Source organism: Equus asinus, chromosome 22 (assembly GCF_041296235.1).
Source record: "Equus asinus isolate D_3611 breed Donkey chromosome 22, EquAss-T2T_v2, whole genome shotgun sequence".
NCBI classification, from domain to species: domain Eukaryota; kingdom Metazoa; phylum Chordata; class Mammalia; order Perissodactyla; family Equidae; genus Equus; species Equus asinus.
Window position 1 is genome coordinate 23,344,718 of NC_091811.1, and position 13,703 is coordinate 23,358,420.

Below are 13,703 nucleotides of genomic sequence, written 5' to 3' on the forward strand. Positions count from 1 at the left end.
TGCCCTATGGTCCTTCATGTCCTAAGCACTTATTATATTTCCTTTTAAAGATAGGAGACATTTACTTTGCTCATAAATTTAATCCAAGTGTGAATAAATAAATGTATTATCTCTTAACACCCCCTTCCATGTTCCTTTAAATAGAAAAATGTGCTAAATGTCTCTTCCTAGCCTGTTGGGCCACAGCTGTCCCACCTATGGTTTTAAAAACAGACTGTAAGTTGATGTTCTGAGATCCTTTCTTGAACTGCAGCTCACTCTATTGAGGAAATCCTGGGAAGGAAGTCCTATTGATATTGTCGGTAGTCTCCAAAAGGTGAGGACGGTAACCGGGCTGAAGGCAACTGGGAGGGGTCTTCAGCAAACTGAGGACCGTTGGGAAATTGTGCAGAGGCAAATCTCGTCAACAAGATACCAGCTCCTTCAATTAAAGCTAGGAGAATGCCACCCATCGCAGCTGACCCGACCATGGCCACTGGTCCATTTCTCGTGGCCAGGATGGCTCCTGTTAAGGCACCACCTGTGATGGAGTTCCAGTGGTCCTCCTTCCCTCTGACCTGAACCATACTGCAGTCGATCATGGAAAACAGACCTCCCCAAACTGCAAAGCTACCTCCCAGCTGGGGAGCTCTGGTTTTAATAGCTGTCAAACTCCCGCGCAGTCTGTGGTTCACTCCCACCGGAGAATTGCGAAAGCCTTTGATTGCTTGAAAGATACAACCACCTATGGTGCCCATCGTAAAGACCCCACCACAGTCATCCACAATTCGCCCGGGGCACGGTTCCCGAGTGTACTCCTCCATCTTGGCTCCGGTGGCGCAAAGAGTGCTGGGAAGGCAGGATTTGCTCAATCTTAAGAGGGTTTTCCAACAGCAACCTGATGTACTAAAATGGCATGATTAATCTATACAGAGAGGAATAAGTCCTGACAAAAAGTATGGATATGGCTTTTCACTCACGGAATATATTATAATCAAATACATATAAAATGCAAAATATTTTTGAGTCGGCTCTATTGTAAAATTGCTGCCAGCCAGGACTGAGACTGTTTAAATGTAAAAAGGTATCTGGGCCCCACCCTTCCACATCAAGAAGCAGCCTGAAACATTACTCACAGGGCATATTTTCCACTACGCTCTTAAGAACTATTCAAAAATAGTGATAGGGAAAGAAGAACATCCCAGAGGGCAAAGCCAACAGCTATAGAGAACAATGGACTGGAAAGCGCAACAGAGGCCTAATCAAGAAACAGGCTCTATCGCAACAGAGAGGGGCATGAAAATATTTTCCACATGTGAGTTCAGAATTTCTATGAGCCAGAATTGCTGTAGGTTCCCTCTTCTTCCCCTCTTTCAATGGGACTGTTTGTTATGGTTATCCTGTCCTGTTTCATCCCTGTGTACTACATATTTGACATGTAGATAACTTGTCTTTTTAATTCCTTGTTTTCCAGATGCAAAGGAGCCATAACCAAACAATATGTAGATTAAAAAATCCTGGAATTCAAGCTTAATGCTGTAATTGAATGAGACTTTTGGGGATGCTCAAATGGAACGAGTGTTTGTATATGGGAGAAAAATTAGTAACTGTAGCCAAGAGGGAGGACTGGGGTAGTCCTGTAATTCTTTTTCCTGCAATTCCTCAAATGTCCTACAATTCTTTAATCCCCACTGTATCTATACCTTTTCACCTGCAATATTACTGTATCCTCCATGATGTCCAGGTGAATTCCTTGTCCCTTTACTCTGAACTCAATCGTGTAAACTAGCATTGAAAAATGAAGAATTGTTAGACTTGACATGGTTTCAATCCTGAGGCTAGCCCAGTGTTGCTTCTCTACAATCACCATGAGAACTTGCCCAGGCTAGTGCACTGCTCCCAAGAGGAGAATCAGAGACTCACGGAGTGAAGATGCTCCAGAAAGATGGAGCCTAAACTGCTAATCAGCCAAACCATAACTGGCTCCCAGATACACAGCCAAGCCTATTTAAAATCATCAGAGGCATCCAATACAATCCAGCCTAGAAAAATGAATGGTGCAAACATGAGAGAAATAAATACCTACTTAATTTAACAGTGAAGTTTTTGAGTGGTTTGTTTTGCCGCAAATGCAAACTAATACAAGTACCCTGCTAACCTAAATGTATAGAAAACATGTTCACCCTTTACCTTTGGTGTTTCGGCAGTTCAGGAGCCAGAGGAAAAATAGATGCAGTATGTCAAACTTTTGTCATGGGAGGTGAATAATTAAGGTTGGAAGAATGCTTTTGTAAAATTCTGAGAGCTGCTCATACCATCAGCTCAAATTTCTGCATATTGCAACTAAAATAAGAAAGTTCCCACTTTAATTCTTAGACTTGAGTACTATATAGACTGTGAATTTTCCCCCTAGCTATATAATGAACTCCATAATGATTGAATTTTATGGGAAGTTTCTCCTAACTGAGAGTTTTTATTAAAAATTATAATGCACACTTAGAAATAGCCTGAACAAAAATGTGAAGTGCAGTTATTTATCACAAAGGCAACACCCATGTAAGCACCATGCGGGTCAAGAAATGGTGCATTGCCAACAGCACAGGTCACCTTCATGCCACTTTTCAATCACTACACCTGTCTCCACTTCTCCTGAGTGGCCAATATCCATACTTTGTCATGATCATTTCTTTGATTGGCTTTATGCTTTACCACCCAAATGTGTAACTCTAAACTCTGTAGCTTTGTTTTGCATGCTGTTTTAAATTGCATAAATAAAACCCTTAATACGTTATGTTTTCTGACTTCTTTTTTATTGAACATTATGTTTCACAAATTTATCCACATTGTTGCATGTACATTTAGTTCATTCTTTTTCATTTCTCTGTGTTTGTTCATTGAATGAGTTTACTAAAATATGCATTCATTCTAAGCTGACAGATGTTTGGGCTGTTTCTCTGTTTTTGTCTTCATTAGATTTTTGTTATTGAGGTATAATGTGACATATAACGTTATATTGCTTTCTGGTATATAACATAATGATTCGATATTTGTATATATTGCTAATGACAACCACAATATGTCTAGTTAACACTCATTAAGCGGGCATTTCTTTTCTGAACTATTTTAAATAATGCTACTATGAGCATTCTTTTACATACTATTTGATGCCTTGGTCTTGCTATATAAACAGGAGTAGAATAGCAGGGTTCTTGAATATGGTACGCTGACTCTTGTCACAGAAAATGAAAAGTTCAAAGTACAATTCAACTAAATTTACCCTTTTCACATTCACCCTCAGTCTCTATGTTGTTATTCTCATATATTTTATTCATTCTGTATTTTAACCCCTTAAAACATGATTGTTTTAGACAGTCAACATGCATTTACGTTTACACATGTATTTTCCATGTACATTAACTTACAGTCATTCTTGCATCTTAAACTTCATATTTGGAATAATATTTATTCTATCTGAAAAATATCTTTTTGAATTTCTGTTTATGAAAAGTCTGCTCTTCTTTTGAAACACCTTGAAGATATTATTCCATGCAGTTCTAGCTTCCATTTTTGGTCGAAATCAGTTATTTTCAAACACCTGATCCTTTTAATATAATTTGCAATTTTTTCTCTGGCTATTTATGATATTTTTTTTCCTGGACTTTGGTTTCCTGTAATGTTTATATGTTAAATTGTTTTAGTTATCTTGTCTGAGGTTTGATGATTTCGTCAATCAATGGACTGATACATTTTTATGGAAATCTCAGTAATTTTGCTTCCACCCCATTATCTCTTCTATCTTCCAGAACTCCAGAAGTATTTTGGACTTTTTGACTGTAACCTTCACGTCTTTCACCCTCTAGCCTCTTTTCCATCTCTTTGTCTTTTTATGTTTCACTCTGGGTGGTTATTTTTCAATTCACTAATTCTCTCCACTGTGTCTAATTGGTTATTAAATCTGTCTACTGAACATTCATTTTCTCAGTCTTGTTTAAACGATAGGAACAATCTTATGTTCTTCTATAAGTCATCTTCTAAGGGGAAATGGAATAAAATGCTCTTAATACGAAGCTCTGAAAGAAAACTTTTTTATTTTTTGTGGTGTTTACAAGTACACTTGTTAGTAGTGTTAAAAATAACAAGTATTATTTTGAGTACTGTTAGTAATGTAACAATTCCCTTCTTTGCCAAATTTTTCTTGCAGAATAGAATAAAATCCCAGCCAAGCTGGGAAGGAACTGGCAATGATTGTAATGTAAGTATTTTTTCTTGGATGGCAGCTTGTCTGTTGCAGGCTCATCACCACAGGCTCTCATTCCAGGAAAAGTCAAGGAGTAAAACTTGGTTTCCAAATGCCATTCAATATTGCTTCCACCCCGTTTTCTCTCCTCTAACTTCCAGAACCCCAGAAGTATGTTAGACTTTCTGAATGTAACCTTCATGTCTCTCACCCTCTAGCCTATTTTCCAACTCTTTGTCTTTCTATGTTTTGTTCTGGGTACTTAATTTCAATTCACTAATTCTTTCTCCACTGTGTCTAATTTGTTATTAAATATGTCTATTGAATTCTTAATCTTGACTACTCATTTTCTCAGTCTTATTGTTTCAGTGTTAGGAGCAATCTTTTGTCCTTCTTCCATAAGTCATTTTCTATGGGGAAATGGAATAAAATATTCATACCAAGCTCTGAAAGGAAACATTTTTATTTTTAGTAGTGTTAACAAGAAAATGCTAACAATTCTCTACTTTGCTAAACCTTTCTCAAGGAATAGAATAAAATTATAGTCTAGTCATCCTCCACTAAGTTGAAAGGAACTGGCAGTGAATGTAATGTAAGTAGTTCTTACATGGCAGCTTTTCTGTTGCAGGCTCATCACTATAGGCTCTTACTCCAGGGAAAGTCAAGGAGTAGAACTTGATCTTCAAATGCCATTCAAATAAGCAAATTAGAACACATCAAGCACAGTGACAGTATCTTACTTCATGGCTTAATTTTTCTGTAATCCTTTTACTCTGCTTCTATCATCACAAATGGGGCTCTGTGCCTTAGAATTTCGTCATTACCTAGGATGATAGACAAGATACAGAGGCTTACTCCTATTTGGTCCACTGACTCCTAAAGCTCTCTCTTTAGAAATAAAAGCACGTTCATAAAGTGATTTATTTACTTTATGTTTTTTATTAAAGGCATTTTATTTACACTTAAGGCTAAACACTTTTTCTAGTTATCTCCTGATTAGTTTGCAATCATCTATATATAATTTGCTCAAGTAATACACTTATTTTTTCTTTTGAGGAAGATTATCCCTGAGCTAACATCTGCCACCAAATCTCCTCTTTTTGCTGAGGGAGACTTGCCCTGAGCTAATATCTGTGCCCATCTTCCTCTATTTTATGTGGGGCGCCTGCCACAGCATGGCTTGACAAGCAGCACATAAGTCGACACCCGGGATTCGAAGTGAACCCTGGGCCGATGGAGCAGAACGTGTGAACTTAACCACTACGCCACCAGGCCAGCCCCTCACATAATACATTTCAAAGTAAAACAAATTCAGTTTCTAAACGTATTCAGCTTGACTTGAACTTTGCTGTTTACTAAGGTAAGTTACTTATAATGATAATCTTTAGGAAATTACTTAGACATTGTCCAAATTATATATATATATAGACATCTCAAATACATATCACTAAATGAGATACATCATGATCATGATGATGGCAGCTAAATGGGAAAACTCTAAATGATTGATGTGACTTTGTCTAGTTTTCTAATTGACAAAGTTCACTGAGATAGAACACTACCAATCTTCCCCATGGCCTTATGATACTCATACCATTCTTACCATCGGGGCTTAGCCTAGAAGAACACCTTCACTTCATACCTCATCAAAAATAATTTAAAATCAACATATTCGTAATGATTTACATGCTATATTTTTCTCTACTACATTCTAAAAAGTATGGCAAAAGTTACCTCAAACACACAGTACTTTGCTTTTATTGCATTTTCATATGGACATGTACTTATATCCTCTATAAAATAGTACAGTAAATCATCTTTCTTTTATATTTTAATGACATCAATAGCAAGCAAAGTTCTCTCATCTGCTTATTTGCATTCCCAGCTAGCGTGACTAAATCTGGGTTATTTTATTACAGCAGTCAAAGTAGCATTACATATACATAAACATATCCAAACATCACAGTGAATATGTATCATGCTTTAACAAACGTACCTATTTATATGTATGTCTTTTTTTCTCTAACAAAGAACTAAAAAAATGTACAGTAATAAAATATATGCCTCAACACATGTATGCTCATGCCTAGTTAGACACACACATCAATACTTAGTGTGTGATTATGATTATAAACTTCGGATGGTGGCAAGAAGAGTGTTGTTATTCAATTTAAAGACCAACTTAATTGTCATGGGTATTTGATATCTATGCTTTAATTCATCAGAAATTTTCTAATCTACTTTTTCTAATCTACCTTTTCTAATCTACCTCTATGCTTTAATTCACTGGAAGTTTTCTCATCTACCACTTTAAAATATGAACTGTAAATAATTAAATTGGAAATTAGGACAAAATGTGGGTAGAAAAATCTAGATATTAAAATTTGAAGTTTCAAATTAAGATTAGCACTAAGAATGTGGATTTATAATTTCTGCTTATATCTTCCTTTTCTTCATTAAAGTAACTTTTTTTAAATTTTATCCTGGATTTCACACCCGCATAATCCTGTATTGCTCTTCAGTCAGCCAGAATTCAAATTACAGTGGTATCTATGAGAAGATGTTGCTCCAGCTTAATTGTATTCACTAACTTACTTCATTTTTTTCTGCTTTCTAAACATTTTCATTATTTTGAAATCTAACACACATATAGGACATAAGAAAACATAAATGCAAAGTCAGATGAAAAATTATAACATTAACACCCATGTTACATTTTAGTCAAAATACAGAATTTTGCCGGCTATCCAGACAATCCGCATATACACATTCGTATTGATGCCATTTCCCTTCCCTTTCCTCCCTCGCTACTATCGCAATTGTTACAATAATCATTAATTCGTTTCACTTAGTTTTGCCACAAATATATAAATTTTAAAAAGTATATAGTCCACCTAATTTTTAAGTTTATGTAACTGGGATTAAAGTGACTTTTTTGTTTATTTCTTGATACTTCCTTTTAATATTCTGTATGCATTATCTATGTAGCTCTAATTTGTTGATCTTTGTTATACAGATCCTGTTGTAAACAAGAGCTCTAATTTATTCATTTGCATTGCTGTATAGTATTCTCCTATATCAATATTCTATTATACACTTTTTGGGGGTGGGGTGAGGAAGATTGGCCCATTGGCCCTGAGCTAAGGTCTGTTGCCCATCTTCCTATTTTTGCTTGAGGAAGATTGTCACTGAGCTAACATATGTGCCAATCTTTCTCTATTTTGTGGGTGGGACACCACCACAGCAAGGCTTGATGAGTGGTGTGCAAGTCCATGCCTGGGATCCAAACCTGCAAACCCTGGGCCACCGAAGCAGAGTGCATGAATTTAACCACTACACTACTGGGCTGGCCCCTATTATGCCCATTTATCAGTGAGAGAAATTTGTGTAGCACCTCAATTCTAGTTATTAAGAACAACAGCAATATGCACATTCCTATATATGAACCCTGTTGCAAATGTACCAAAGATTTTCTAAGGAATAAAAGTAGGAGTACAATTACTGGGTGTTAGGATATGCATCTTCACTTTAATCAGATATGCCATACTGTTGGCTAAAGTAGCTGTACCAATATTTAATCCTAGAATTAGTATATGAAAATTCCCATTGCTTCATACTGTTTCCAAAATTCATAATATCAGCCTAATTTTTACACTTTTATATTCATGTGAAATATTATTACAATTAATATTTTATAATCCTTTTCCTATTCTAACTTCGAGTTTATCTTTAGTTTTAAAACATTATGTTACTCTTCTTCCTTTCTATAACTGATTTCATATACATTTCTTCATATTGCATTGTATATTACATAAATATTTATTAATAGTTCATTGTATATTTTTCTAGTCTTTCATCTTAGTCTCAAATACTCTTTTCCTACCAGAAAGTGTTATTATAGCAGAGATATTTCGTTTACTTGAAGTAAAATCACTTGGAGAAAATACAATTAGTTAACAGCAGTTGTTAAGGGAAATTTCTGTGCTGTTTAACAACACCTTTAAGAACCCAATGAAAGAAATATTGAAATTGAAAATGAAGATACAAGGTCTTCTATTAAGGTATTTTCCCATAGAATATAGGACGTCCTTTTAAATTCTGCCTATAAAGCTAAAAGTTTTGCTTTTCTCAAGAGAGAATTTAAGATGCTACAGTAATCTCCAGTGATCTATCTTAGCTTGCTGTTTCCTAAATTATAATAAATGAGTGGCCTGAGGGAAAGATGGTGGAAAACACCACAACAACATCATAACCGGAAACCTTTGTACCTTAAGGAAGATCTAACTTGCTATTAGAGTGGAAATAAAGTAAATGATGAAGAGGAGGAAGAAGGTTGTCACCATCTTCATGGCCCTTTAAGAGCCTTTGTGCTGGAGTCCCTCATGCCCATCAGGTTGAGCTACAAATTCCTGGTGTGTATCACCAAAGACAGAAATAAAAGGAGCAAAAAGGTCAAGGACAGAAGAAAGGGGATAACATAGGTCAACTAAGAAGAAGGCTTTTAAGATGGAACATTTTATTTACATGTAAATGCAAAGTCATGTTTCTTTCATGTACTCCATACGTATTCATCCACAACTCAATAAGAGCATCCTGCATTAAAAGACTAGCAGGAGATAAGAAGAAAGACCTCAGGAAAAGTACAAGAACCACTCTGTTCACTCTCCACTTCAGCCAGATGAACAAGAAGTGGGAGAAACTGGCGATCTTAAGGAAGCAGAAAACGCTTAGGCAGGTGGCAAGCAAGTGATTAGTTTGTGCCCAAAGAATAGTAATCGCTTTTGCTAATTTACTAGTGGCATTCAGATGTGAAAATAGCCCTACATCAAATGAACCAAATAGTGTTATCCACAGTTGAATGATTCTGGCCATACCAAGGTGGTAAGGATGAAATCAGCTGATGAGATTTTCCCATTCTTGACCCATTGGATGCAGTTTACCAGTGCAATGAACCCATTTCCCAGCATTCGTAAGATGAGTTCTCCTGCTGCCATGACCAGAAAGGAGAGCTTAATTCCAACTGACATTTCTATGAAAATGTTTCTAATGTTGTAAGTCTCTGACAGCATTATAGTTAAACAGGTGCATAATGACATACACTTATGTTGCTTTTTATGAATGTTCTCATCATAACTCCAGACAGTACAGCCAAAATTTTGCTATGTAATATAGTTTCAGAGATCTTCATGAAAGAATAGTTCAGTCTATTTATAATGTAATTTCAGTGATAAAGACCAAACAGTTCTGTGAAGAGATACAAAGGTTCATGAATACCTTTCTTATTACTTACAGCTACAACATAATTTCCAGAGTTAACTTCAGCTAATGATATCCACTTATCCTTGGTACCATCTGCAAATTTCCATTTGTGCTAAAGACTAAAAGGATAAAGGCAGGTATGTAAACATGCAAATATAAGAGAGATTATTCTCCACAAATTTATACTTTATCTCTTGTAGACCATATTCAAAGGCAAATATTTTAGATTTTGAATAGTAATTTTTAGAATAAAATTAATTTAAAATTAATGGCATAATTAATTAAAATTAATATTAAATTTTAATTATCTGTTACTCATCAATGACATCTTTCTACTTATCATGTATTTCTGTTGATTCAAGATTATTTATAAAAGTAATTTAATGCAATTATTTCTAGTTCAAAGAACACATCCAAGTACAGAACAAATAACTATAAATAATTAGTACTTAATATTGTAGGAACTAAATCAGATGTTATATGTAATATATACTAGGAATATACAGGAAGAAGCTACCAACACTACAGTGGAGAATCAAATACAGCTTTATGAAGATAGGACCATTTAGCATGAACTTAAATTGTTTAGAATTTATGAAGAAATAGACAAAAGAACTGATACTGAAGACTGATGTAAGGACATCTACAAATTATTAAAGTGACATAAACAAGCTACACCATGCTTCTAAAAGGAGAAACTTCTTTTGTTTTACAGTAACTTATTGGTTACTTCAATTGGATTATTACAAAGTGCCCTCCATCTTCCATGTCCCAAATTCCATGTTCTCCTCATCTTCCTGGGCAATAGAGACACTATATTTCCCACCTCACTTACACAAGGTTGTGGCAACGTGACTGAAATCTGAACAATGTCATGTGAGTGAAAATTATGTGCACAATTTACAGGCTGGTACCAAAAACTCTCCGTATGCACATTCTTATATATCCCTTTCTCCTCCTGACTGTCTGGAATGGAGATGACTCCAAGCAATCTTGGAAGCCACATGTTAAAGATGGCATACTTTAGATCAGCCTGATTTCCTGGATAACTGTATAGACAAGGCCCCCCCAACACAGCAGTACTGCTAAAAGAGCAGTATTAAGGGTATTTTGTGTTTGAGTCACTCTATGTTTTGAAGCCTATTGGTGACAGCATTTTCTCTACCGGTCTAATGCAGAAATTGGAACTGAGAGTGTGTGGATTTGTTTAGAGGCATTTGAATGGTGAAGAAACCAAACCAAGAAATTCATGCAACCTGTAGATTTTGTGAGGGGTCTCATTTTCATTGGTTTTCCAATCGTAATATGGTTTATTCCTCCATTTTTTTATTCATTAGAATATCATTTGGACCAACTATTCCATGGGCTGGCTTTTATGTCCTGGGAGTCAGCGGAAACAAGAAAACAAGATAGACAAGATCCTTGCATTATACTCCTTATAATCTACTGGGGCAGACAGGTGACTAAAAACAAACGAATAAATCAGATGTGGAAATGATTTATTTTAAGATTTAGATAATGTTAAAATTTCATAATACTGAGAATTAATGTATATATGCATGTAAATTCAGTTTTCAAACAAGGTTATCCATTTTTTTCTTATAATACAATTTGCTATAAAAAATATGTTAAAATTCGTTCTATTGCATCATTTTCCACAATATTATAAAAGAACAGATCTTGAAGATATTCCCTCTAATTATTTCACAGACATCATACATACCATTTTAATAGATGCAGACAGGTCATTGAATTTTGTACCATAATTTGTTATTATTCTTATTGTGAATATATTTTTAAGATAGGGAAGATTTGAGTGTTCTTATCTGAAGTTTAAAAAGAATTTTTAGGTAGTATGATGGAGAAGGTGATTGGTAATTCAGAGGCCAAAAGGTGGTTTAGAAGAAAACTGAACAATTTGACATCAGAACTCTACTTTGAAAAAAGCCTTCTTAATTCAAAAAACATAAGAAATAACTTTCCTGTGTATGAAAACATAGAAGCATTGAAAATAAGTCATAATAACTTTCTTTCTTCTCCATCCCGATTGTGCAACCTGATTTTTTTCTAAGTTTTTCACCTACTTGTATTAAATGCAATATACCTCAGTACTGTTTATTGCGCATTTATTCTAAATATGTTTACCACGCTTGAATTTTATTGTGTGCATCTTTTCCTAACAACAGTTCTGATTGCTCTCTATTAGCCATGATGTAACAATTTGTGGTGGAATAATTTCTAGCCAAAAACACATGCTCAATGTGTTATGTAGAAGTGAATATCATTACCATCCAAAAGATGGGAGGTTAAACAATAAAATCTACCCACATTGTGATACATAAGCTTGATCCTAATTACAATAGAAAATAGCAATGATTTTTCTGAGATAAGCTGCCAATTCTTAAAGATGCATAAATATAGATCAGAAATTCTTCCACTGGAAGAGGATAACATAGAACATCTATGTGAAATACACATTGCTTCCTAATCATGAAGACTTTCTTACAATATTTTGTAAAATTAGATTGCTTACCTCAAACAAAATGGTTAATAGTATGGTAATCTTATAATATTTCGTATATTTTGCAAGGCCTGTCTTAGCTTCTTGTTTCCCCAAATCAGAATAAATGAATGGCTTGAAGGATAGAGTATTTCAAAAGGCCGGCAAAGCATGATAAGCAGTTGACTCTCCAGCCTATTAGAACTCCAAACTAAGATAACTAGAGCCAAGAAGTAAACAGCATATAGCAAGAGAAAGGAGACCACAGTTTGCATGGCTCTTATGTGGACCTTGGTGCTGGGATCATGGGATCCTTTGCCATTAAGCTGAATCTTCTTGAGATGTTTCCACAGGGAAATGATTAACAGCAGAAAACATGTCAGAGACATAGAAAAGTGTATGAAGTTTACTAGCGTGAATAGAGTCAAATTCGAAAGAGCTACAATATCCCTCAATTTGGTCTTCTGAGTGATGTTTCCTTCAAATTCATTAGTCTGCACATTATTATTTACCCATAGCACTGCAAGATGAGAAACCCAAAAGACCGAAGCGCCCAACAGTATTACGAGAAGTACACTTTTAACTCTCCACTTTAGGTAAAGAAATATAAGGCTAGAGAAATTAGCTATCTTTAGCAAGTAAAAAAATATGCTGAGGCTAGTAGCAAGCCAGATGTTAAGATGGTTGCTTACTGTCCAGGCAATAAAAACAATAATTCTTACTTCTAAACTATGAAAAACTGAAGGAAGCACAGTCATATACCAATTTATTAAGATTACCCAGAGTAGGGGCTGGCCCCGTGGCCAAGTGGTTAAGTTCGCGCGCTCCGCTGCAGGCGGCCCAGTGTTTCTTGGTTCGAATCCTGGGCGATGACATGGCACTGCTCATCAGACCACGCTGAGGCAGCGTCCCACGTGCCACAACTAGAAGAACCCACAACGAAGAATACACAACTATGTACCGGGGGGCTTTGGGGAGAAAAAGGGAAATATAAAATCTTTAAAAAAAAAAAAGATTACCCAGAGCAAACCAATTCTGGAGACCGCCAGAGCAGTGAGAATTTGATCAGCTGAGGACATCTTTTGTCTCATGACCCAGTCAATGCAGTTCACCAGTGCTATGAAGCCATTGGCGAAATTTCCCAGAACAAATTCTGTCGTTATTAGGACAGAAAAAATGCTTGGTAGTAAAGTTATCATGTCTAAAAAGAAAGAAAACCCAAGTCTAATATCACTAGCCGTGATTCCTTTAAAATTCTGACCTTAACTCCTATGTTCAGCTGAGCTCTGAGCTCAGTAAAGTTCTTGTTTCTTTAAATTCTGTGACTGCTGTCAAGCAGGAAAGCAACAAACTATGCTGATGGAAGAGCTCAATGCTGTCTTCATGGAAAACATTGTTACTCCTACAACAGCTCAAATTAACTCCTATTTATCCACCATGTGCCCTTGCCATGGGCTAGATTATTTCATAACTGATGTTGATGTAAAAGCTGAATTCTCATTTGCTAGCATGCAAAGAAGGACATATCGCTTTGCAATTTTTTTCCTTGTTTAACCTCTCCATAATTTGTATTCATCAGCATTAGTTGTTAGCTAACTTTAAAAACCCAGTACATAAAACATACAGCAAATGTCTAAAATTTTAGAGGGAGACGGCTCATAATTAGGCTCATTAACTCTATGTTTTTATTTATCTTTTTTAATGTCAGATTAAATGTAGAAGGAATTC

At 35.5% G+C, this 13,703-nt stretch overlaps 1 protein-coding gene and 1 pseudogene across 1 annotated transcript; both read right to left on the minus strand.

The window, feature by feature from the left end:
- Nucleotides 1–272: 272 nt before the first annotated feature.
- Nucleotides 273–818, minus strand: LOC106834148 (mitochondrial import inner membrane translocase subunit Tim17-A pseudogene; annotated as a pseudogene).
- An 11,204-nt stretch (nt 819–12,022) lies between these two features.
- On the minus strand, nt 12,023–13,174 carry LOC106834139 (putative taste receptor type 2 member 33). Its single transcript, XM_014845613.2, has 2 exons — nt 12,995–13,174; nt 12,023–12,766 (listed from the first exon to the last, which is right to left on the minus strand). Exons 1-2 carry the CDS (start codon nt 13,172–13,174, stop codon nt 12,023–12,025), a joined length of 924 nt encoding a protein of 307 aa, XP_014701099.2.
- Between the last annotated feature and the right edge of the window lie 529 nt (nt 13,175–13,703).